Here is a 23500-nt window from a genome sequence, read left to right as displayed (position 1 = left end):
TCACCCCTGTATAGATCCCTGCAGGGGCTTGGAGACATTGCTCTTCTTTCTCTAGATCACTTCAGCATCTGTGAGGTTGGTCTCTCAAGACCCCAAAGCTCTCGTCAGTGAGTGGAAGGAGCCTCAGGGCAAGAACATCAGTGTGGCCTCCTGCAATAGCAGCCAGGTAGTGGTAGCCGTGGGAAGGGCCCTCTACTACCTGCAGATCCATCCTCAGGAGCTCCGACAGATCAGGTGTGTGTTTATCTGCTCTTTTTGCCCTCCCTGTTCTCTGGGACTTCTTTGATCCTTGGATTCCTTCCTCTGCCATATTCTTCCTTGTTCAGCCACACAGAGATGGAACACGAAGTGGCCTGCTTGGACATCACCCCTTTAGGGGACAGCAATGGAATGTCCCCTCTTTGTGCTATTGGTCTCTGGACAGACATCTCAGCCCGAATCGCGAAGCTGCCGTCTTTTGAGCTACTGCACAAAGAGATGCTGGGTGGAGGTGTGTTTCTTTTAAGGACGTGGGTTGGGATCAGAATCAGAATTTGGAACAAGAACTTAATGTACCTCTTTCCCACAGAGATCATTCCTCGTTCTATCCTGATGACCACCTTTGAGAGTAGCCACTACCTCCTTTGTGCCTTGGGAGATGGGGCGCTTTTCTACTTTGGGCTCAACATTGAGACAGGTGAGACTAGCACTTCGAATGAGGGGCTCTTCGGAAAATCTGGAGTATTGGAGTTGGCAGAGTTCTTAGCCTCAGGGTGCTGCTTTTGAAGCTTCACAATCTAGCTGTGTGTCCTGTTTCGTTTCTTTCCTTTTTTCTCCCGATGCCGTTCTTTCTGTAGGCCTGTTGAGCGACCGTAAGAAGGTGACTCTGGGCACCCAGCCCACTGTATTGAGGACTTTCCGTTCTCTTTCTACCACGAACGTCTTTGCTTGCTCTGACCGCCCCACTGTCATCTACAGCAGCAACCACAAATTGGTCTTCTCCAATGTCAACCTCAAGGAGGTGAACTACATGTGTCCCCTCAACTCAGATGGCTACCCTGACAGGTGAGCCTCTTTTTCTTTCCTCAGCAAGAGCCAGGAGTGAGGACATCGTGTTGTTTTCCTCAGACCCTCCCCCTCCAGCCCTTTCCCAGTGACAGAGTCAGTGACCAGCTGAGATGGGAAGTATAGAGCAGAGGTTTGCAAATCTTGGCTATGCAGTAGAAACACCTTGGAAGCCTTTTTAAATGTACAGAATTGTTTTTGAATCCTTCTTAGAGTTTGATTTAGTGGATCTAGGGTTGAGCCCTAGATCTGAATCTATATTTTTAGAAAACCTCTTAGGCGATTCAAATGATTAGTCAAGTTTCAGAACCCTTGATGCAGAGATCTTTATGTATACCCCTGGAGCAGGGTTTCTCAAAGTGTGGCTCCTCATGGCAGCCACAGCACTACCTGGGAACACATTAGAAATGTAAATTCTCAGGCCTCACCCATGGATCCACTGAATCAGAAACTCCAGGGTTGGGCCCAGCAGTCCAGTTTAACAGGCCTCCTAGCTGATTCTGATTACAGCATGGTTTGATAGTTTGAGCATCACTGTTCTATATTCGAATGCTTTAGTATTAAATTGTTAGCTGTTAAAAATCTCAGCCTAGGCCCAACCAGACCAATTAAATAGGAAAATCTCAGGGGCAGGACCAGGCATGTTCCCCGGGTGCGTTTTAGCATAGAGTCATAGTTGAGAACCACTACCCTGGGGTAAGCTAGTGTAATTCTGCCTTGTTTTCCTTCCCCTTATGGAGTTGCCTCGTAGAATCCTTTCCTGTCTTGGGTCTACTCAGTCTAAACCCAGAACCTTCTTTCCAGCCTGGCACTGGCCAACAACAGCACCCTCACCATTGGCACCATTGATGAGATCCAGAAGCTGCACATTCGTACAGTTCCCCTCTACGAATCTCCCAGGTGAGGGCAGGGTAGGGGAGCTGCAGGGGCAGGGGTGCCCTGGGGGTTGGTGTGGAGCGCCTCAGACTTCTCCTGAGGGGGCCCTGTTGCTCTGTACTTGTTCTACAGGAAGATCTGTTACCAGGAGGTGTCCCAGTGCTTCGGGGTCCTCTCCAGCCGTATTGAAGTCCAGGACACGAGTGGGGGCACAACTGCTCTGAGGCCCAGCGCCAGCACCCAGGTGAGGGCAGTGGACAAAGAAAGATGCTGTGAGAGCGGGGCAAACTGTTCTGTAAAGGCTCAGCTAGTAAATAGTTCTGGCTTTGCAGGTCATATGATCTCAGTCACAACTACTCAACTCTGCCATTACAAAGGCAGCCATAGACAACAGGTGGGCATAGCTGGGTTCCAATAAAACTTTATTATTTATTTAAGAAAAAAATTTGTAATTAATTAATTTATTTTTGGCTGCATTGGGTCTTCATTGCTGTGCACGGGCTTTCTCTAGCTGAGGTGAGCGAGGGCTACTCTTCGTTGTGGTGCATGGGCTTCTTATTGCGGTGGCTTCTCTTGTTGCGGAGCACAGGCTCTAGAGCGCAGGCTCAGTAGTTGTGGCGCACGGGCTTAGTTGTTCCGCGGTATGTGGGATCTTCCCGGACCAGGGATCAAACCCGTGTCCCCTGCATTGTCAGGCGGATTCTTAACCACTGCGCCACGAGGGAAGTCCCAAAACTTTATTAAAAAAAAAAAAAAAAAAAGTATTTATTTATTTATTTATTTGGTTGCCCTCGGTCTTAGTTGCAGCAGACAGGCTCCTTAGTTGCGGTTTGAGGGCTCCTTTTGTTGCGGCTTGCGGGCTCCTTAGTTGAGGCATGCGTGTAGGATCTAGTTCCCTGACCAGGGATCAAACCCAGGCCCCCTGCATTGGGAGCACGGAGTCTTAACCACTGCGCCACCAGGGAAGTCCCCAATAAAACTTTATAAAAACAGGCAGTGAGCTGGATTTGGCCCCTTCGTTAGAGGCTTGAGAAGAACTTTGAGTAAGCGTGGCTGTCAGTGATTTTGCTACTTGGTAGCCTTGCCTGATGAATAATTCCTTTTCTCTTAACATCAGTTTGGGTGCTTTGTGTAGGGTATTGGTAACAGTGCAGTATAATAGGTAAGAGCATGGGATTTGGAGTCTGGCAGAATTGGCTCCGAAGCTTATTGCTAGCTGCGTGACCTTGGGCAACTTCAGTTTTCTCATCTGCAAAATGGTAATAGTGGGACAGTATGGGGCCGCACATCACAGACCCAATGGAGATGTTAGCTGATCGTTTTATTCCACGTACTCTCTGCCTTCCTTGCTCGCAGACATCTGTGGTATGGCTTCTTCCGTTAATCCAGGGTAGAAGGTCTTTACATTTTTCTTTTTATTTGCAGTGCTCTCCTGCTCTTCCCACTGAGAGAGGTGGAAGCCTGTCACTTTACTAGGGCGCCTGAGTTTCTCGCTTGTCGTAGCATCACTGTGTTAGTGCTCTCTAATGCCCTTGGATTCTGGCGGTGTTCTGGATTGCTGTGTCAATACCGTATGGAACTTGGATCCTTAGCCTTGGTCCCTGAGTCCTCTTGGAAGCCCTCTGTTCTTTAGGCTCCATGCAAGCGGCCAGCCTTAAGGTTTCCTCGTTCAGACTCAGCCACTGTTCCCTGATCCTGCCTGATGCTCACTCTGTTGTTCCCGGCACCCGTTCTGCTTCTGAGAGGGGTGCTGTGTGTTCTCTCTGTTCCCAGGCCCTGTCCAGCAGCGTCAGCTCCAGCAAGCTGTTCTCCAGCAGCACAGCCCCTCACGAGACCTCCTTTGGAGAAGAGGTGGAGGTGCATAACCTCCTTATCATTGACCAGCACACCTTTGAAGGTGCAAATGAACTCTTTCTGTCATTTTGTACGTACGTCCTCCCTAAGCTAGGCTCTTCTGGTCTCTGCTGTATTCCAGAATTTGGTAGACACTGGCAGACCATCCTAGGAGGAGCAGAAAGGGGTGGGGCCTCTGCGTTGGCCATGAGTCCAGAGTGCTGGGCCTCCTCAGGTCAGAATAGGTTGGTGAGGAGCCAGGAATAGCAGGAGACAGATCTACTTCGAGCCGAGCTGTGGGCCTCACAGAAGTACAGAAGTGTGCTTGCATGGGGGTTGTCAGCCAGTCGCGTCTCTTCTCCTCCCTTCTAGTGCTCCACGCCCACCAGTTCCTGCAGAATGAGTATGCCCTCAGCCTGGTCTCCTGCAGGTTGGGCAAAGACCCCAACACGTACTTCATCGTGGGCACGGCCATGGTGTACCCTGAAGAGGCGGAGCCCAAGCAGGGTCGTATTGTGGTCTTTCAGTATTCAGATGGTAAGCGGACGCAGTCTCCGGCTTTTGAGAGATTTGGAACTGGGAAAGTAAGCAGACTCTTTTAGGTTTCAGTGTCAGTTACGCAGAAGAACTTGGGTTAATTGCTGTGACGTGAGACTCACGATGTTTCTCTTAAGCTCTTGATGATCTGAATGAGTTTTGGAGTATGTGAGCAGAGGCACAAATAAAATCTAGCACGTGTTTCTTCCTTTTTTACTCTTTGAAAGGAAGGAACAGCGGGGAGAGGTGAACTATGAATAAGAGAACCTGCCGACCAGAACGAGAGTTAGGAATCCTAGTAGGAATCCTAGGTGTGTTTCCCACTTGGCTGCTCAGCCTTTAAGGTCCTCTTCCCAGCGTCAGCACTTTGCGTTCATTTCTACATCTTTTCTCATCTCCCCTACTCAAGATGGTTCTAAAGACTAGCTGTCAGCCCCGAAATCTCAGATTAGATGGCTGAGATGGAATTTGGTCTCCATCTTGAGAGAGAGGTCTGGAGTCTCAGGGTGGGAGACACATCCTGAATGATGTGTAGAATCACTGCACATTTGGGGTTCACACTTCCAGTGGTGGTTAACCCCAGTGTATACTGACTCTGTATTTCCTGCTTTCAGATGAGTGGTTTTGGGGGCAGGAATTAGAGCCAGAGGGGAAGCATGGGATTCTTTTGATTAGTTAAAGTGTGGGCTCGTAAAGGAGACTTAAGAGTATCTTTTTTCCCCCAGGAAAACTACAGACTGTGGCTGAAAAGGAGGTGAAAGGGGCTGTGTACTCTATGGTGGAATTTAACGGGAAGTTGTTAGCCAGCATCAACAGCACGGTGAGGCCCCTCCCACTGGTGTCATGCCTTAGGCCTCACACCACTGTCCACAGAACATGTTTCCCTTGTATTTCTTGAAGCTGCACGTGTATCACGATTTTAAGGATAACAAAGTAGTAAGTATGGAGGATGGGGTTGGGAATATGGGGAGCTGGGGTTGGACCGGACAGCAGATTTGGTTATGTGAAGCCCAATCGTATCATCCTAAGCGCTGCGGGAATTGAGAAAGGGGTAAGAGCTGTGGTCCCCGCGTTTAGAATGTGTCGTGATGTGAGAATATTTCATCTGTGTGGAACAAAATGAGCCAAACCGCATTATCCTGAGTACGTCCCTGAAATACTAGGCCTGTGAAATATGCCACTTTGCTTCTGGCATGACCCCACCTCCTCCCTTGCAAAAAAAAATGAGGAACTGCTGTATCCTGTATCCTCTTCTTAGAAGCTTCATGGTGCATCTTATCAAAATAAAGGTTCTGAGAAGATCCAGAGTAGAGAGACATTATTTAAATACTTTAGATCGACATTCATTCAAGAAATATTAACTGAACACTTGCAGTATACCAGGCACTGTTTTGGTAGTTGGGACGTAGCAGTAGACGAAATGGACAAAGGGCTAGCCTTCTGGGGCCAGTGAGCAAATAGAATACATATGTGTACCCAGGACGATGAGAAATACATGGTGAGAAATAGAAACGGGGCAAGAAGCTGAAGGGGTACCAGAGCAAGCATGGCAGGTGGCGCTGTTTTGTCCCGTGGCCAGGAGGGTCTTGTTTGTGCAGTGGCATTCGGGCAGGTTCCTGAAGGAAGGGAGGGAGCAAGCTGTGCTTCGGTCTGGGAGAAGACAAGTGCCAGGAGTCCGGGGCCAGCCTGCGCTCTGCGTGGGTGGGCGCTGCTGGGTGCCGGGAGATGAGTCCGAGAGGCAGCAGAGGGCCAGCACTTGCGGAACCTGATAGGCCGAGTGTGTAAGGACCTTGGGTTTTCCTCTGAGGGCGATGGAGACCTCTAGAAGGTTCGAGCGAATGAGTGACACGACTGTAGTTATAGTTTGAAAAGCTCATTGGGCATGCTGGAAAAGGTCGTAGGGGACCAAGGGTGGAGGCAGTGAGATCAGTTAGGAGGCTCTGGTGATGACAGATAGCAGTTGGTGGTTGCTGGGAGCAGGGTGCTGACAGAGGAGGTGAAAGGTAGTCAGATTCTGCAGATGTTAGTATTGAGGGGCTCTGGTGATGGATTAAAGATGAGGCGTGAGAAGGGAATAAAGGGCCCAGAGTTTTGGCCTGAGTAACAAAGATGGTGTTGCTCTGTACTGATGGGGGGAGATTGTGAGTGGAGCAGATTTGGAGGGGAAAGGAAAACTGTTTCTTTACTCACAACACTTCTGATACCATATGTATGGGGTTTTTAATCCCTATACCAACCCGTTTTCCAACCAGGCGTCCTATAATTTAATTGAATTCTGATATTAGCCACCCAGCGTTAGTGTCAGACCTCACAGGTTTAAGGGCTCAGTCCCACAAGACTGTCCTTACTTCAAACCCCAGTCCCAAGTGGTCCCCAAACTTCTGTCTGACTTGGTACAAAGTCAGGGGTTCCCCAAATTCCCCACCCCCCTTAGGTTTGATAATTTGTTGGAAGGGCTCACAAAATTTGAAATGTTTACTTATATTTGGTGGCATATTACAAAGGATTTTATAAAGGATACAAATTAACAGCCAGATGGAGAGGTATGTAGGGCAAGGTCCAGAAGGGTCCTGCGGGCAGGAACTTCTGTCTTCGCGGAGTTGGAATGCACTGCCCTCCCAGTATGTGGCTGTATTCACCAACCCAAGAGCTCTCTGAACCCCATAGTTTAGGGATTTTTATAGCTGCTTCTGTATATAGGCATGATCCATCATTAATTCAATCTCCAGCCCCTCTTTCTTCCCTGGAGAATGGGGGTGGGGCTGAAAGTTCCAAGCTTCTGTTCATGGCTTGGTCTTTCTGGTGACCATCCCCCATCCTGTAGCTATCCAGGAACCACCAAGAATTGCATCATTAGAACAAAAGACTCCTATCACCTAGGAAATTCCAAGGGATTTAGGAGCTCTGTGTAAAACATTCCTATTAGGAAATTACAAAGGTTTTAGGAGTTTTATGTCAGGAACGGGGGGCAGAGACCAAATGTATATTTCTTCTTATGTTGCAGTGGGGAAACCAGAGGTTTGGTTTTGAAAATGCTGTTTCAGTAGTCATCTCAGTGGAGATGTCAGGTAGGTAGGTGGATGAGAGAGGTGTGGGTTCTAGCAAGAAGCAGACTGGAGATACCAGTGTGGCAGTTATTAGGTGGCATGTAAAGCTGAGAGTGGCAGAGATCACCTGAGATCACCTACCTGCTGAGAGTGGGTAGAGGAGAGATCTGAAGACTGAGCCCTGGGGCCCTCCAGCCTTTCAGAGTTGGGGCGAGAAGGAAGATCCAGCCAAACAGAGAGGAGGTGCCTAGTGAAGTAGGAGAGGAACCAAGAAAAGTGTTCTGGAAGCCATGGAAAGAAAGTATTTGACGCAGGAGGGAAGTGATAAACTGCAAGTGCTGTCGGTGGGTCAGGTAACATAAGGATCGAGAAATGGCCATTGGTTTAGCTCTTTTGGTTGAGTGGTGGGGATGGAACCTGACTGAAGAGGGTTCGACCAGGACGAGGAGGCGAGGACAGCTAGGATTAGGAAACCCTTTCCAGGAGTTTTGCAGTAAAGAAGAGAGTAATAGGGTAGCTACAGGGGAATGTCAGCACAAGAGAGTTTTAAATTTTTTAAGTTAGGAAATACTGCTGCACATTTCTAGCTGATGGCAATGGTCCATTAAAGGAGAGTTGCTGGAGCCATGTTTTGAGTAGCTAAGGGGGCTCTAATGCACAGTGTTGGCTTCAGATGGTGGAAGCAGGTGGAAATCCTCCTTTGGTTGTGTCCATCTTCTGTGAAGTAGCTGAGAGGAAGGTTGGAAGACGAGGTATTAGAGTTTTTATTTATTTATTTATTTTTGGCTGTGTTGGGTCTTCGTTGCTACGCGCGGGCTTTCTCTAGTTGCGGCGAGCCGAGCGAAGGCTACTCTTTGTTGCGGTGCGCGGGCTTCTCATTGTGGTGGCTTCTCTTGTTGCGGAGCGTGGGCTCTAGGTGCCCGGGTTTCAGTAGTTGTGGCTTGTGGGCTCTAGAGCTCAGGCTCAGTAGTTGTGGCGCACAGGCTTAGTTGCTCCACGGCATGTGGGATCTTCCCGGACCAGGGCTTGAACTCGTGTGCCCTGCAATCGCAGGTGGATTCTTAACCACTGCACCACCAGGGAAGCCTATGGTATTAGAGTTTTGAGGAGAGTGGAGGAGGTATGAATTTAAAATGAGACCAGTCATGCTGGTTGGTGGTTTTTCCTCAGCTTGTAGTTGAAAATTAGAATTTTACCAAAGTCTGTTTTTGTTGGGTGAGCATGATGGAGGGAGAGAGGGGCAAAGGAGTGGAGAATCCGTAAGACAAGGATTGTGGTGATGGACTCTGGGCATCTGAGAAGCAGTAAAACTGGGGACAAAAGATTCTGGAGTTATTTTTAATGACAGGCTCTTAAGGGGTGACCATAGGAATGGACAAGGTAGGTGGGGAAGAGGGGGTCAGAAAAGGACAGAGATCAGGGTATTGGAAGGATCTTCTCTATGAACATTGAAGTCACTAAGAATTACCAGGGTGTTATGTTAGGAGAGAGTGATGGCATGGGGGTGGAGATGTGACAGTGGGGCAGTTGTTTGGTGGTGTGAACTTGAGAACTGGCATGTTTAGGAGGCAGGCAGGATGCGTGGAAGGCTGTCCTCCCTGCAGTCCCAGTGGTACGAGGGACAGTGGGAGAGAGAATAGCCCAGTTGAGAGGGCCACAGAGCCCTTTTGAAAGATCCACGTTTCAGTTAGACTGACAAGGGATCGGCTAGAGAGCAGGCTGCCTGTGACTAGTGAGCATGTATTCCAGAGGGTACAGTGAACAGATGCAGAAAGTGGGAGGGGTCAGATTATAAGACGCCCGTTGCTGTGTAATAGAAATATAGGAGCCACGTGTGTAATTTTAAACTTTCTAGTAGCCACATGAATAAAAGTTCAAAGTAGGTGAAATTAATTTTAGTAATGTATTTTATTGAACCCAGTACATCTAAAGTGTTATTTCAACATGTAATCAATATAAAAAATTATTAGTGAGATATTTTACATTTTTTTCATACTAAGACTTCCACATCTCGTGTGTAGTTTACACTTAAAGCACATCTCAGTTTGGGCTTGCCACATTTCAGGTATTTGTAGCCATGTGGCTAGTGGCTACCATATTGGACAGTGGGGATCTAGGACCTGTTGGGTTGAGAGTGGTGGTGTCTGACCTTGGTCCTGACTACCTCCGCGGCAGAAAGGGAGGCTGGGAGTATGAAGAGGGGTGTGTGGGGTGTGTTCCCAGGAGCGTGTGGAGCTCTTGGCCTCTACTTTACTCCACTCTCGGAGGACTGGAGGCCCAGCCAGGCTGGGCTTACCCCAGTCTGGGGTGTTCTGGGCTCCCTTAACCCTGCCGATGGAGGTGTGGTAGCCATTGTAATTATTATGAATGACTCTTGGAGTGCATACCTGTGGAGCTAGGATCCTTTGGACACATCTCGAGAAATCATGGCTTAATATATTCTGTCCAGAGTGTCTGTATGTGCAGAGGCCATGGATGGGGCTGCCTGGACCCTGAAGGGTCTGCCAGGGCTGTGCTGTGCTGCGTATCTGTTCATCTGTCTGCTGATTCTAAAGCATCTTCATTCTTTTGGCGCTGTAGTTGTAACTGAAGAAACATTGCAGTGGAGAAGAAAAAAGGGGTATTTTTTTCCCTTTGGGTGGAGGGGTGGCCACAGACTCTAGTGCTTTAGAGTCCTTTAGCTTCTGTTGGACTTTCCCATGCTATTTTCTTTGCTCATTGGGTTCACATCAAAAGGTGCCAGGAATGTATGAGTTTTGAGAAGGGGTTAGAAGAGGCAGTTTGTTGGGAGGTGATCTTGTTCCTTTCTGATCAGGAAATTGGAGATGGATCCTCTTTTTCCAGAGCGATTTCTGTAGGTCAGTTACCAGACTTCAGTCACAAAACCATCTCTTGTCACATGCATAGTATTACTTGCGTTACTGTTTACTTAATATTGTTCTTTACCCTGACTCATTTTCTTATATAAAGGAAAACTTTGTATCATTAGTTTCATGGGCTCATTCTATTTTCATTTTTCATAAATACATAATACTGAAATTAAAAACGTTCATGCAAGTTCCACACCAAACCACTTCACACCCCACATTGCACCTGGGTAAATGGTGCCGCAGATGGAGGCTTAAGGAGGGTTCGGGCCCCTCGAGTTGACAGAAGTGCAATGCCTGTGTCAGGTGCGGCTTTACGAGTGGACGACGGAGAAGGAGCTCCGCACCGAGTGCAACCACTACAACAACATCATGGCCCTGTACCTGAAGACCAAGGGCGACTTCATCCTGGTGGGCGACCTGATGCGCTCGGTGCTGCTGCTGGCCTACAAGCCCATGGAGGGCAACTTCGAAGAGGTAGCGGGGCAGGGGGCAGACTGCTCCCTTAAGCTGCGACCCCGAGGGTGTTTCTTGGTGGTGAGGGATAATCAAGCCCAGTGAGGGCAGAAATGTCGTCCCTGGAGCCTACATTCTACATCCATTAAGTGTTCTTAGAAACCCCCAACGTGAGCTCTGAGTAGGCTCCGTTTCTGGGCTGAGTTGGCCAGAGACTGTGGGGAGAATCTCTCTGAAGGGGTGGTTGTTAAACACGGGGCAGGGCAGGCTCTTGGCCAAGTCCCAGCAATGGCTTCCGTGCAAACTGCTGATTGTGTTTCCTTTTGTACCTTGTCTTTTTCAAGATTGCTCGAGACTTTAACCCCAACTGGATGAGTGCTGTGGAAATCTTGGATGATGACAATTTCCTGGGGGCTGAAAATGCCTTTAACTTGTTTGTGTGTCAGAAGGATAGGTGAGTGACCAGCTGTGGGTATGGTCTGCCGGGAATGAGGACGCCGGGTCCTCTCTCAGGCTCCGGTGCTCCTCTTCACAGAGGGTTAGGGTTTCCATGAGACAGGCAGGCCACAGAGGTGAGCTCTTCAGGCTGGATCCTCGGCTGTGGAGCGGGTGGGCTCACCGGGGAATCTGTCCGCTGCACGCAGTCCTTGTCGGGGCCCCGTCGGGGGGACAGAAGTCTGGGTAGTGAGTTTCTCGCATTGCCCCGCAGCGCCGCCACCACTGACGAGGAGCGGCAGCACCTCCAGGAGGTTGGGCTCTTCCACTTGGGCGAATTTGTCAACGTCTTTTGCCACGGCTCTCTGGTCATGCAGAATCTGGGCGAGACCTCCACCCCTACACAGGGCTCGGTGCTCTTCGGCACGGTCAACGGCATGATTGGTAAGGGTGACCTCTGTGGGGCGCACCCCCCGTGCAGGCCTCCTTCCTGAGAGCAGCGTTCCCGTTCTGGGGGACGAGGGAGAGCAGGGTTTCGTGGCGGAGCCTGTGGCCAGCTCGTCCTTCCTCGTGCTGCTGCCTGGGCTGCCCTTGGCGGGCAGTGCCCGCTCTGCAGCTCCCTGTTCCCTTTGCTTCCTCAGGCCTGGTGACCTCACTGTCAGAGAGCTGGTACAACCTCTTGTTGGACATGCAGAATCGACTCAATAAAGTCATCAAAAGTGTGGGCAAGATTGAACACTCCTTATATCCTTCCCAGAGGTGCCCCCTTGCTAGGAAGCACGTCCTGACCCAGGCAGAGAGCTGCATTACCCTAAGCAGCCTCTGGAAACTGCTGTCTGTTTAGGAAATGTCTTGACTAGGTTCCCGTGGGGAACAGGATTTTAAAAAACCTTTTCTTATGGGAAATTTCAAACACACAATAGTGGAGAGAACAGTGTAGTGAATCCCCATGTACTTATCACCCAGCTTCACTGGTTCATCTTGAAAATGTACATTTTTGTTCCTGAAATGTGTCTGCCTCTGGCCTTTCTGGTGTTGCTTGTCAAACGTAAGTTTAGATCACAACTTCGGAACATCCTTTCAGAGATCTTGTTGGAGGCAGTAGTGTCTGAGGACCCTCACTAGAGAGGCTAACGGAAGAAGAGGGGAAAAGCAAAGAATGTGCGAACTCCAGAAGCCCAAGGATCAGCCCCCGTGGGACACTTAGGATCCAAGTACTGCTGGAAGTTTGTTTATTACGGGAGAGAGACAAGGAGCCTGAGGGAGGCGGGAGGGGCGAGGGGCTCCTGCTGTGTGTCTGTGAGGGAAGAGGGAGGCTGATGGGTTGGTTTTTGCCACAACCCGCAGGACTTTTGGCACATCTCTTGTCTTACTGAGCCTCAGTTTGTTTGTTTGTTTGTTTGTTTTTGGCTGCATTGGGTCTTCATTGCTGTGCACGGGCTTTCTCTAGTTGTGGCGAGCGGGGGCTACTCTTTGTTGCGTTGCGCGGGCTTCTCATTGCGGTGGCTTCTCGTTGCAGAGCACGGGCTCTAGGCGCGTGGGCTTCAGTAGTTGTGGCTCGCGGGCTCAGTAGTTGTGGCTCGTGGGCTCTAGAGCGCAGGCTCAGTAGTTGTGGCGCACGGGCTTAGTTGCTCCGTGGCATGTGGGATCTTCCCGGACCAGGGCTCGAACCCGTGTCCCCTGCATTGGCAGGCGGATTCTTAACCACTGTGCCACCAGGGAAGTCCTGAGCCTCAGTTTATTAATCTGTGAAGGTCAAGGCTAGACTTAAAGAGTGGTTCTTCCCAGGCAAGCATCCAGTTCACATGGAGCACTTGTAAAAAAAAAAAAAAAAACCCATCCATACACGTCCAGGCTCTGAACTAAGAGTCTTATCTGTATTTTGTTTTAATCTCTATTTTTTTATTTTTAAATTTGTTTTGGCCTTGCTGAACGGCTTGCGGGATCTTAGTTCCCCAACCAGGGATCGAACCCACGCCCTCGGCATTGAAAGCACAGAGTCCTGACCACCAGACCACCAGGGAATTCCCTGTATTTTTTTAAATGTTATTTTGACGATTACTCCAGTTAAGAACCATTGGATGAGGTAATAGCTTATAGGTCTTTGAAATTCTAAAACTGTCCCAAAAGCCGTGTGATTTTTAGTTGAAAATGTTTCCTGTTTATCCCGGTGATTGTTTTAGATTGTGGTCTTGTGCACCTTGTGCAGAGGTGGGGGTGACTCATAGTAAGGGTACTTATTTCCAGATAATTGGCACTTTCCTTAACTCACCTGTCCACCTGGAGATCCTTTCATACTGAACGGAAGACAGAACCAGCCACAGGCTTCATCGATGGGGACTTGATTGAGAGTTTCCTGGACATCAGCCGGCCCAAGATGCAGGAGGTTGTGGCAAACCTGCAGGTGAGCTGCTCAGGGTTTAGCCCTGGGCCAGTTTCTCAAGTCCCTTGCAGGGCCGGGCATACCAGGAGGCCGGCAGAACTCCGGGGCCTCCCCTCACTCGGTCCCCACGTGCTAACGGCCCTTTTCAAGTTGTCTTCTACCCACACGGGAAGGTGGGGTCCAAGGGCAAGGAGATAAAGCTGAGGCTCGTGGGTTCCCCCATCAGGCACCAAACACTGTAACTTGAGCAACGAGGGCACATTTGGGCATGTCTGGGATCTCTGGCAGACCCATAGGAAGGGGGCAGGGTCAGGATCCGGTAGGGAAGAGAAGTTTCCATGGTGCTGGGGTTTGGGGCATTGCCCACTGGACATGGTGCCTCTGGGGGAGTATATACTGGGTGGCAGGCTCCGGGCAGCTTTGCTGTCAGCCGACCTTGCTGACCTGAACCCCCAAGGAGAGGTGTGGGCTTCCGACTGTGAGTCCTTCCTCCCTGCCATGGCAGTGGTAGAGTGGGGCACCTCCCTTGTGGTGGGCATCCCCTTCCCCAGGGGAGGGAGAGCACCCTCTCGGCCGTCACAGCCTCTCCTCCTGCCCCTTCCTCGTTGCAGTATGACGATGGCAGTGGAATGAAGCGAGAAGCCACCGCGGATGACCTGATCAAGGTTGTGGAGGAGTTAACTCGGATCCATTAGCCGAGGGCAGGAATCCCCTTTCCCAGGCCCTCTCTGAAGGCTTTGCCCTCCTGCTCTCCTCCTCCTCCCCCGCCATTGTCTCTTGGCCATGGGAAATCTTTCCCTAGGCCAGCTGCCCTAGAATCCACGGCCTACCTGTGTGGAAACAGGGATTTTGTAGAACTAAAACCAGTTCGCTGGAGACCTGGGAAAGGGCTGAAGGTGAAATATTTTCTCCCTGGATTTTTACCAGTCTCACATGATTCCAGCCATCACCTTGGGCCACCAAGCCTTGATTGGTGTAGCCAGTTGTCCTCCTTCCAGGGAGCAATTTTGCAGCTCTTTGGCTGAAAGGAAGCTCTGTGTGTGTGTGTGTGTGTGTGTGTGGTTGTGCGTGTGCGTGTGTGTGTGTCTCCCACACTCATGCATTGTCCTCACTATCTTTTTATTTAGGTTGGGGGTGTGGGGAGGTTGTGGGTAGCAGGGAGGAGGGGCGGGAGGGGTTCGTCGTCTTTGAAATGAGAGCTTCCTTTGCTTTCTTCTGTTGCCTCTGAGAGCTTTGGTCTGGAGGGGTGACCACCAGACAGTGGGCTGCTTGAGTATAAAACCTGCAGATGGTGGATGATCTCCAAGCCACAGCCTTTTTGTCTCTGGGGAACTGCCTTCTTCAGAGGGAAGGAGGTGGGGGGACATGAATTGGTGGTTTAGTTTCTGAGTTTTAGCTAATAAAGTAGAGTCTAAGAAGAAGGATCCATTTGTTTCTGCTTTTCTTCCCCTGCTCGGCTCTCCAGCATCCCAGTCACTCTGTGCCCAGTTTACTGCAAGCTCCATCCCCTCCTTCACAGCCACTGTAGCAGTCCCTTGTCCTTGCTGCTGGAACATTCCTTTCAAGTAGTGAAATGTTGTCTGTCCATCTCCTTTGTCAGGTGATCGCCCTTGGTGGGATCCCAAGGATGATGGATGTCAGGTTTTTGAAATTCAGTGGTCTTTGGTTGCCCTTGACTCTGTAGTCATTGTTTGATTCCCAGGTGCCTGTGTTAGTAATGTGCGGGGCCTGGGGGTTGCTTGGCCTGCCTTTCCTTATGTCATTTTACAGCCAGCTGTATATGGAACATTCAGCCAACTGGCTCCCCAGGCACTGCTCCTCATGCACTGCCCAGCTTCCTGTTGCCACATGGGCTTTGGATTCTGATTTTATTTCTTCTGGTTTAATGGAGTAAACCTTTGGTGCCTTAGGTTTGAAAATACAGGAGTAGGGCACATTTGGGGTTCACCCTTCTATCCAACACACAGAGCCTGTCTTCTTTCAGCTCAGTGGGTCAGAGTGTCTGGGCCCATATTTCCACCAGTGATCCAGTGGGAATAAAGGCTCCTCTGTCCCAACAGTGGAGCAGGGTTGATCCCAGGCATATTGGCTGGCTCCTTTAAGACCAGCCTTTGATACAGTGTCAGGAAAATTGTGGTTTCAAGTTCAAACTGTGGTTTCGAGAGATTCTAGCTTAAAAGGAAAAGAGCAAGGGAGCATCTCTGCTTTGGGGGTCTTCCGGAGTGAGTTTCCTTCCCTGGAGGCATTCCTTGTGTTTCTTTACCGTTCTTTTCCCCTTACTCTCCTGGGGTTTCTGAGGGTGGAGGATAAGGGTCTTAGGGGAAAAAATAATCATCTCTGAAAAACCACAGTTTGAACTTGAAACTCAACACTGTGATTTGAATTCTTCAAGTCATGGTTTGAATTGAAAAGGCCTGCCCCCACGCCAGAGACCAGCTTTAATGAGGCAGGCAAGCAACGGTCTCCAGATTGTGATTATTTAAAAAATTTAATCCTAGATGGGAGGATTGACTATAAGGTGCCACGGTCAGAAAAACAGAATGTGGTGGGATTATTATTCCGATGCTTTTCAGTGGTCTGACCTGCAGCCACGGAGACCTGCTACGTTCAGTAGAAGGTTATTACTTAACCAGTGGCTTCAGTCTTGACTCTGGAAACTGGAGTCCTTGCAGTTTTTTGTTTCCTACAATCTTGGGTATATTCACTCCGGATTGAATTCCAGCAATCCTTTGGAAACTGATGTTCTACTGCCACACTCCCACATCCCCTCTTAAAACCATTAATCACCTCTCCCAGGGTGAAAGGTTGCCTTTGGAGCTTTGCTACAGCCAGCTGGAATGGCTCCTTTCCATGTAGGCGCTGATGAGCTCGCCTCACTCCAGGCCTCTGCACGAATGGACCTTTGGGAGAATAATAGAAACACTGACTCATCACATGACCATTTGGAAGGGTCACAAGCCAGAGGCCTTCTTTCTACAGCCAACAACAACTTGAATCCTCCGCCCTCGGTGGAGGGTCCCTTTTGTAACCGAGAAGCCACAAGCCACAGAACTGGGGAGGAAACACTGAGGAACTAATAAGCGCCCAAACTAGTCCTTGAAGATGAATGATACTAAGTGAGCGACTCTCAGGGTCCAAACATTGAGAAGCCTCAAGGGCAAACAAGCCAAAAGACAAGAAAAACAGAAAATGGTGAAAACCAAACTAAAGACAAACTTGATGTGAGGAGCAAGGTGAATGCCATAAGGTCAAAGAAATGGGAAATGAAAGAAATGTCAGGGGCTGTTTAGAAAGTTTCTTTCAAAATTCACTGGTAGGAATTTAGTCTTAAATGTCCTGAGCTCCTCCTCCTGAGGGTAGATGAGGATTTTCTTTAAGCACAAACTTGCATCTCAGTCATTGCAGCTGCCCACTGACCAATATGGAGCAAAGCCTGCCAGAGTTACAGGGGTGAGATATGGAGGGCTTGGGGCACCATAAAGTAGTCGAGTTCAGAATGGAGAAAGCCGAGGTGTGCGGAAGCGTGAGAGAAGATGGCACAAGGAGTGACAGGTGTGTAAAAGGAACCTTGTCCTGTGTAAATGAGTTAAGAACTTGTGGGTAGCTTCTAGGGCCAGGAAGAATGAGTGGTGGTCTAGGTAGGAATGATAAGGGCAGTGGTGCGGTAGATTTTGCGGGCTCAAGTGAAGCAAGGGCTTTGTTTATCCCTATTGAATAATTCAGGGCTAGATTTCTGACTCTGGACCTTGAAGGTGGGCATTGAAGTACTTTGTAAGTGACAGGAATGCAGTCTGAGCGGCAGAGGGGGCAAGTGCACCTTTGGATGTTTGAGATAAAAAGGAAAGACGGCCTGAGGGTCCTTAGGACTCAGAATGGACATAAATATGGAAGTAGCATTCATCTCAAGATACGGAGGATTTTGGCAACCTACTTGTTGAAAATGTGTTACTTAGATGGGTCAAAACTAACAAGGTGAGATAACAGCCCTAAAGTGAACATCTGCAAAAACTCAACCACACAGGTTAAGGTAAGGAGATCGGCTTAGTAGCTTGTGTTTAATAACAAAGACATGACGACAAAAAGCATCTGAGTCTTCCCTTTACTGTAAACTTTGTTATGAACTAACAGCATCATGGGGTTGCCAGAAAAGCCAGGTAATATTAGACTGTGTTGATAGAAGTATGGCATCTGGAAGGAAGGAGGCAAGAGTGCAGACCACTGTTGGCACACCATGTTCATTTGTGGCCACCAGTGTTAAGGACCTTAGTGACAGGCTGAGGTACCCAGTGGGGACTGCAGAGGTAGAACCAAAGGAACTGGGGTTATTAAACTGGAAAGAAAAAACACTTCCTAACCAATGGAGTTATTCAAAATTGGATTGGGCTGCCTTTTGATAGGTCTTCATCCCTGGAAGTGTTTAAGCAAAAGCTTGACTGATGGGGTCTGGGCGGCTAGGGAAGGTACCTGCACAGAGCTGAAGGTAGAATTTAGTCAACCTTTCAGCTTTCTCCCAGCTGGATGATCCTGATTTTCATCCGCCACCTGCTCACCACTTCCCTGCCTACCATCCCTGACTGTGGCCTGAGGCAGCTGCAGAAGGGGACAAGGAGGAATCTGTGGGTTCAAGACTGTCTAGTGCCCCCTGACCAGGGAGCAGGTGGACCCACTGGCCGGCGCACCCAGGGTTAGGGTGCAGACCTGTTGGCAGGCTGGGGGCCGGCCTAGAAGTGCTCAGCAGCGAAACGACCCAGCGTCCCACCTTGTACAGCACAGTCATCTCGGGATCCACCCAGACCAGCAATGACCGGGGCGCGCAGCCTCCTGCTCCAGCCTTGTTCCCGGAGTCCCTTTCCTCCCCGGGCCTCAGTCTGACGCCCAGAGCCCGTCGCAGGAAGCCGACTCCCAAACCCGGGCAGGGGGTGTGGGCCGAGGACGAAACCCCGCCCCCAGGGGTCCCTGATCTTTGCCCCCGCCCCGGGCTCAGCGCCTCCCCTGATGGCCACCGGCTGGCGGGCGGTCGCCTTTGCCTTTTGTGTGTTTTCGTTCCGAGGTGCCAGAGACCCCCCGCCCAGCCGTCCGCCGCGTCCCCTCGCGGCCCCGTGCCCCTCCTCTCGGCGTCCCCAGCCCCCCTGCTCGGCTCCGCGTGCCAGCTCGGGGCTCGCTGGTTCGCTCCCCGCGGCGCCAGGAGGAGGGGCGAGGGCCGGCAGCCCCCTCCCCCGCGCGCGGCGCCAGAGCCTAGCCGAGCCGGGGGGACCCGCCGCCGCCGGTCATGTGGGCCGGACTGCTCCTCCGGGTCGCCTGCGTCGCGCTCCTGCTGCCGGGGACCCCGGCCCGCGGCTACACCGGGAGGAAGACGCCCGGGCACTTCGGGGCCGAGAGGTAAGCGCCCCGCGCCCCTCCCCTGCCCCTCCGCGGGAGCGCTACCGGCGCGGTGCGGGGAGGCGCGGGAGGGGCGTCCCGGAGCTGCGGGTCGGGGCGCCCCCCTGGGCCACTGTCCGCGCGCGGGCGCAGCCCAGGAGGTCCGGACAAAGGGACAGCAGCTTGTGCTCTGGGCGGGTGCCCGTTCTGCGCCCCTGGCCGCGGCTGTCCTGATTGGGATCTGGCCGGGGGAACGGAGATCCAGGCGCTAGGTGAGCCGCTCTTGAGTCCCGTGGAGCCCCGACCCCTGGCGAAGGGACCCCGGGACTTGCCACCTGGTCTCCGGACTGGCTGGCTTTCGCTCCCGAACGTGCCCGTGGCTCTGCCTAGACAGTGCCTGGCCTGCCTCGCGGCTCTGGCCGCTCTGAGGCTGGGGGCTTTCCCTGTGTCCAGGCTCTGCGCACGCCGTGGACCTTGTAGCCGCCGGGGTCTCTCTGGGTTATGTTTCGGTTTCCGCCTGTGTGTGCGCGCGGTCGGGGGTTGGGTGTTTTGCCCCTTTGCTCTTTCCCGATTGATGTCGCCCTCCCCTAGCGTTTCCTCCCGGCGGAGGCCGGGCCGCCGCGGGCCGAGCGCGTGTGTGCGTGATGCTCCGAGCGAGGGAACACGGTGTCAGCGGGCGGCCTGGCCCGCGGCCACGGCCTCGGGGGCGCGCAGGGGGGCGGCCCCGCCAGGCTCGCAACTCGCACGTGTGTTCCGCAGCCACCGCCAGTTCCTGCTCAGATCTGCCCGGCTCCGCGGCGTGTCAGAGCCTTCCTGCCTGCCACCTGTCCCCCGTCACCGCCCGCCCTAGGCTCCTTGGGGCGCTCTGGCGGGGGCTCGGCCCCTGCCCACCTGAGGGTGAGGTTCCACCAGCCTCCCAGGAATCCTCCCATCTGCCGCTTTGGTGGCACTCCTATCCCTTTGAGACCCCCATCTGAGGAGTAGGAGCTGCCGGCTTCTCCTTCCCAGGCTGCTGCCCTAATCGCTCCAGCGAGGGCAGCGGGTGAGACATCCCTGCTGCATCCCCCACCCCCTTCCAGGGCCCCTTCTTCTGTGATGACTTCAGAGAGTGAAAAGGCTCTTGGAGGCTCCAGGGACAGTTTTCTGCAGACGTTTCTGTTTTGCCATGTGCCCTGAGTTTCCCTTTCTAGAATATTTGTCACTTTTGACACAGATTATTCTCCCGCAGAGCAGACTGGGTCTTTTCCATTCACGTCCCCAGTGCCTGCTGCCGTGCCTGGCACGTCATGGGTGCTCTATAGACTGCCTGACTGGCAGTATCAGCTTCCAAACACGGGTAGAACACAGTTGGGAAGGGTTTTCTTTTTCTTTTTAAAAAAAAAATTAATTAATTAATTTATTTTTGGCTGCGTTGGGTCTTTGTTGCTGCGCGCGGGGGCTACTCTTTGTTGTGGTGCCCAGGCTTCTCATTGCGGTGGCTTCTCTTGTTGTAGAGCACTGGCTCAAGGAGCTCGGGCTTCAGTAGTTGTGGCATGTGGGCTCGGTAGTTGTGGCTTGCGGGCTCTAGAGCGCAGGCTCAGTAGTTGTGGCCCACAGGCTTGGTTGCTCCGTGGCATGTGGGATCTTCCTGGACCAGGGCTCGAACCCGTGTCCCCTGCATGGGCAGGTGGATTCTTAACCACTGTGCCACCACGGAAGTCTCTGGGAAGGGTTTTCTCGTCCCTATTCTTTTGCAGCAGGATTCCCAGTTCAAACCAGGCTGGACTTCATCATCCTCTGCCCAGCCCATCCCAGAACCAGTTCTAGTCATCATCTCTGTCCCCCTCCAGGCCCGAGCACATGCAGCTCCTGTCTAGAACATTCCTCCATTCTCACCGGCTGCTCCTATTCTCTCTCCAGCCTCAGCCTAGGAAACCTCCCCTGAGCTCCTTGGGCCTCCATAGCCTGTAACGTTCTGGCACTTGTCACGCTCTGTTGTTATACCTGGTTCCTTGTCCGCCCCTTGAAGGTGGGGAAAGTGGCTTGTTCGTGGCTGGACTGCCTCACCCAGTCTCGAGCACACTGGATTCCCCTTCACTCCTTTGGGCAGCTCACCCATGCCCCCTCCCCCATCCCAGAGATGTCACCTGGGGAATGACTTCTCTCCAGCTCCCCCCTTTCTCTTTTCTGTTGGCTTCCCTTCTCAACCTTTCCCTCAACAGCCATTTATTAAGCACCTATGATGTGCCAGGCGCTACCCTTGCTGCGGAGTTGAAGAAAATAGATGAAGCCCCTGTCCTCAGGGAGTGGTAGGGGAGCCAGGCAATGAACAAATCAACAAACTAATAAGTAATTTAATGTCCCAGGAAGTAAGTGTTATGAAGCAGAATAAAGCAAGGTAAGGGTGGACAAGTAGGGCCTCTCTGAGGAGGTGACATAAGCAGAGAGACCTTTTACAGGAGTGGGGGAGCTGTGTGTGTCTGGGGAAGAACCTTCCTGACAGAGGGGACTGCAAGTGCAAAGGCCCTGAGGCAGCCATCCCTGCGGCTCTTCATCCATTGCTGTCTTCTATCCTCAGCTCTTAGACCCTCTTTGCTCTGTGTCCACGGGGCAGGCATCTGTAGGAGACTAGTGTCTGTTCTCTTATACCTTTGTCTTTGTCCTGCCTCCAGAAGGGACTGACTGTCTGAGTCATTTTTCTATGGAAACTTCCCATTGTCCTCCCGGGGAGTGGGAGTGGAGGAGGTCTCCAGAACTGTTTGTTGACTGACGTACTGACTGGCTGGGAGGCTTTCACTGCCCAGTAGGTGAATCCTCCCCTTGGTACAGAATGTGGAAGGTGCTCTCTCCTCTCTTGCAGACGCCGGCTGGGCCCCCACGTCTGCCTTTCGGGGTTCGGGAGTGGCTGCTGCCCTGGCTGGGCGCCCTCCATGGGCAGTGGACACTGCACCCTTCGTAAGTGCCTGTCCCCGTGCCCCAAACATCCTCCACAGCAGGGCGCTCATTCCCTGGGCTTGCCTGAGGGACAGACTGGGGGCCGCAGTCCCCACTCCCTCGCCTGTCTTTATCCTCTCAGCCCTCTGCTCCTTTGGCTGCGGGAGTGGCATCTGCATCGCTCCCAATGTCTGCTCCTGCCAGGATGGAGAGCAAGGGCCCACCTGCCCAGGTAACTGGGGGCGGGCAATGGCTGATGGGAAGAACTCTATTTACACTGAGAATGTGCCAGGCACTGGGCAATTGTGCCCTAGCATATCATTTTCAAACAACCCTATTAGGTAGACATTCTCATTCCCATTTTATAGATGATGAAACTGAGGCACAGAAGCTAGTGTCTCGCCCAGGGTTACATGGCCAGCAAGTGGCAGAGCTGAATTTAAACTCAGGCCTGTTTGCCTCCAGAGCCCCCTTCCCAGCAGAATTTAGGAGGAGCCGGGGAAGGCGGGGGCGGCTGGGACTGTGGAGTGGCGCATGCTCACAGGTGCGGTGCCTGTTTCAGAAGCCCATGGACCCTGTGGGGAGTACGGCTGTGACCTCACCTGTAACCATGGTGGCTGTCAGGAGGTGGCCCGAGTGTGCCCCGTGGGCTTCTCGATGACAGAGACAGCTATCGGCATCAGGTGTACCGGTGAGAGGCGTGGGAGCAGCGAGGAGGGGGCGGGCGGGAATGAGGTCTCTTCCCTGTCCTCCCAGGACGGTCTCCGGAGAGATGCCAGAGCAAAGCTGAGCCACGAGCAGCTCTGAAGTTTAAGAGTGGGCAGGCAGGCAGGCAGGCAAACCCAAGAAATATGCCCCTTCTGCTATCTCACAAATACTTATTGAGCACACCTCATGGACCGGGGACTGAGCTGGGGCTGGGGTTACGAGGGCAGTCCCTGCTCTTATGTTACTTCAGAATGTGAGGCAGGGAGACAAGTTAAGGACAATGACAGTCCCCCCATGATGGGGCCATCACCTGTGGAGTGCACAGTGCCAGGGCCCACAGGGGCACAGGGAACCGGACTGGAGGTGGGCTTGACCGCAAAAAGCCTCCCTCAGGAAAGTGACATTTGAAAGATGAGCCAAGAGAAACTCAATAGTTATTTTGTAAAAGTATTATTGGTTCACGATTTTAAAAATTTCCTATGCACAGTCTGTTACTGTCCCCAGAGGCAGCCACGGTGACCAGTTTCTTACCTATCTTTCCAGAGAGCTTGAAAGCCTTTTTAAATTTTTTTAATTTGGATTTTGTAAAAATAACCTTTCTTCCCCTGAATATAAAAGTAAAAAATAACTTCTTTTGGAACATTTGGAAAGTAAAAGAAGGGTAGAAAGGTGAAAATAAACCTGTCCCAGAAGTCCCTACCCAGAGATATTTGTTACTAAAATGAAGTTATTTTTTTCCCCTGCCCTGTCCCCTGGGTGTGTAGGTGTTTGTGAGTGTGTATGACTGTGGGTATATGTGTGTCAGGCATGCCTATCTGTCTGTTTTATAAAATTGGGATCATACCTTATCTATAGTTTTCGTTCATTATTTTTCTCGCTTAACTTTGTCTTGGGAGTAGGAAATAGTCCTTATAATATCTTTTTTTTTCCCAGATAATCTATTATAGGTTTATTTAGAACTTAATTCTCACCTTGAGTATGCAAAATACAAACTCCACAAAATGTTCATTTTTTTACTTTGTAGTTTACAAATATACAAAATA

General features: G+C 51.4%; 2 protein-coding genes across 2 annotated transcripts in view; both read left to right on the top strand.

The window, feature by feature from the left end:
- Window positions 1–14902, top strand: part of DDB1 (damage specific DNA binding protein 1) — a 31216-nt gene extending 16314 nt beyond the window's left edge. Inside the window, exons 13-27 of the mRNA XM_068554183.1 lie at window positions 56–234; window positions 327–490; window positions 569–676; window positions 837–1044; window positions 1849–1944; window positions 2053–2164; window positions 3694–3817; window positions 4126–4290; window positions 5016–5110; window positions 10511–10681; window positions 11005–11114; window positions 11370–11539; window positions 11737–11839; window positions 13376–13499; window positions 14090–14902. Of these exons, the coding sequence (XP_068410284.1) occupies window positions 56–234; window positions 327–490; window positions 569–676; window positions 837–1044; window positions 1849–1944; window positions 2053–2164; window positions 3694–3817; window positions 4126–4290; window positions 5016–5110; window positions 10511–10681; window positions 11005–11114; window positions 11370–11539; window positions 11737–11839; window positions 13376–13499; window positions 14090–14173 (2013 nt within the window). The 3' untranslated portion in view covers window positions 14174–14902. The remainder of the gene's footprint in view (window positions 1–55; window positions 235–326; window positions 491–568; window positions 677–836; window positions 1045–1848; window positions 1945–2052; window positions 2165–3693; window positions 3818–4125; window positions 4291–5015; window positions 5111–10510; window positions 10682–11004; window positions 11115–11369; window positions 11540–11736; window positions 11840–13375; window positions 13500–14089) is intronic.
- A 3845-nt stretch (window positions 14903–18747) lies between these two features.
- The window catches only part of VWCE (von Willebrand factor C and EGF domains), a 29208-nt gene continuing 24455 nt past the window's right edge, over window positions 18748–23500 (top strand). Inside the window, exons 1-4 of the mRNA XM_068555891.1 lie at window positions 18748–18857; window positions 21676–21770; window positions 21892–21981; window positions 22312–22440. Coding sequence (XP_068411992.1) covers window positions 18748–18857; window positions 21676–21770; window positions 21892–21981; window positions 22312–22440 — 424 coding nt within the window. The remainder of the gene's footprint in view (window positions 18858–21675; window positions 21771–21891; window positions 21982–22311; window positions 22441–23500) is intronic.

This window comes from Eschrichtius robustus, chromosome 11 (assembly GCF_028021215.1).
Source record: "Eschrichtius robustus isolate mEscRob2 chromosome 11, mEscRob2.pri, whole genome shotgun sequence".
Taxonomy (NCBI): domain Eukaryota; kingdom Metazoa; phylum Chordata; class Mammalia; order Artiodactyla; family Eschrichtiidae; genus Eschrichtius; species Eschrichtius robustus.
Note: the sequence above shows the minus strand (reverse complement) of the source record. Positions and strands in the feature narration are given on the sequence as shown.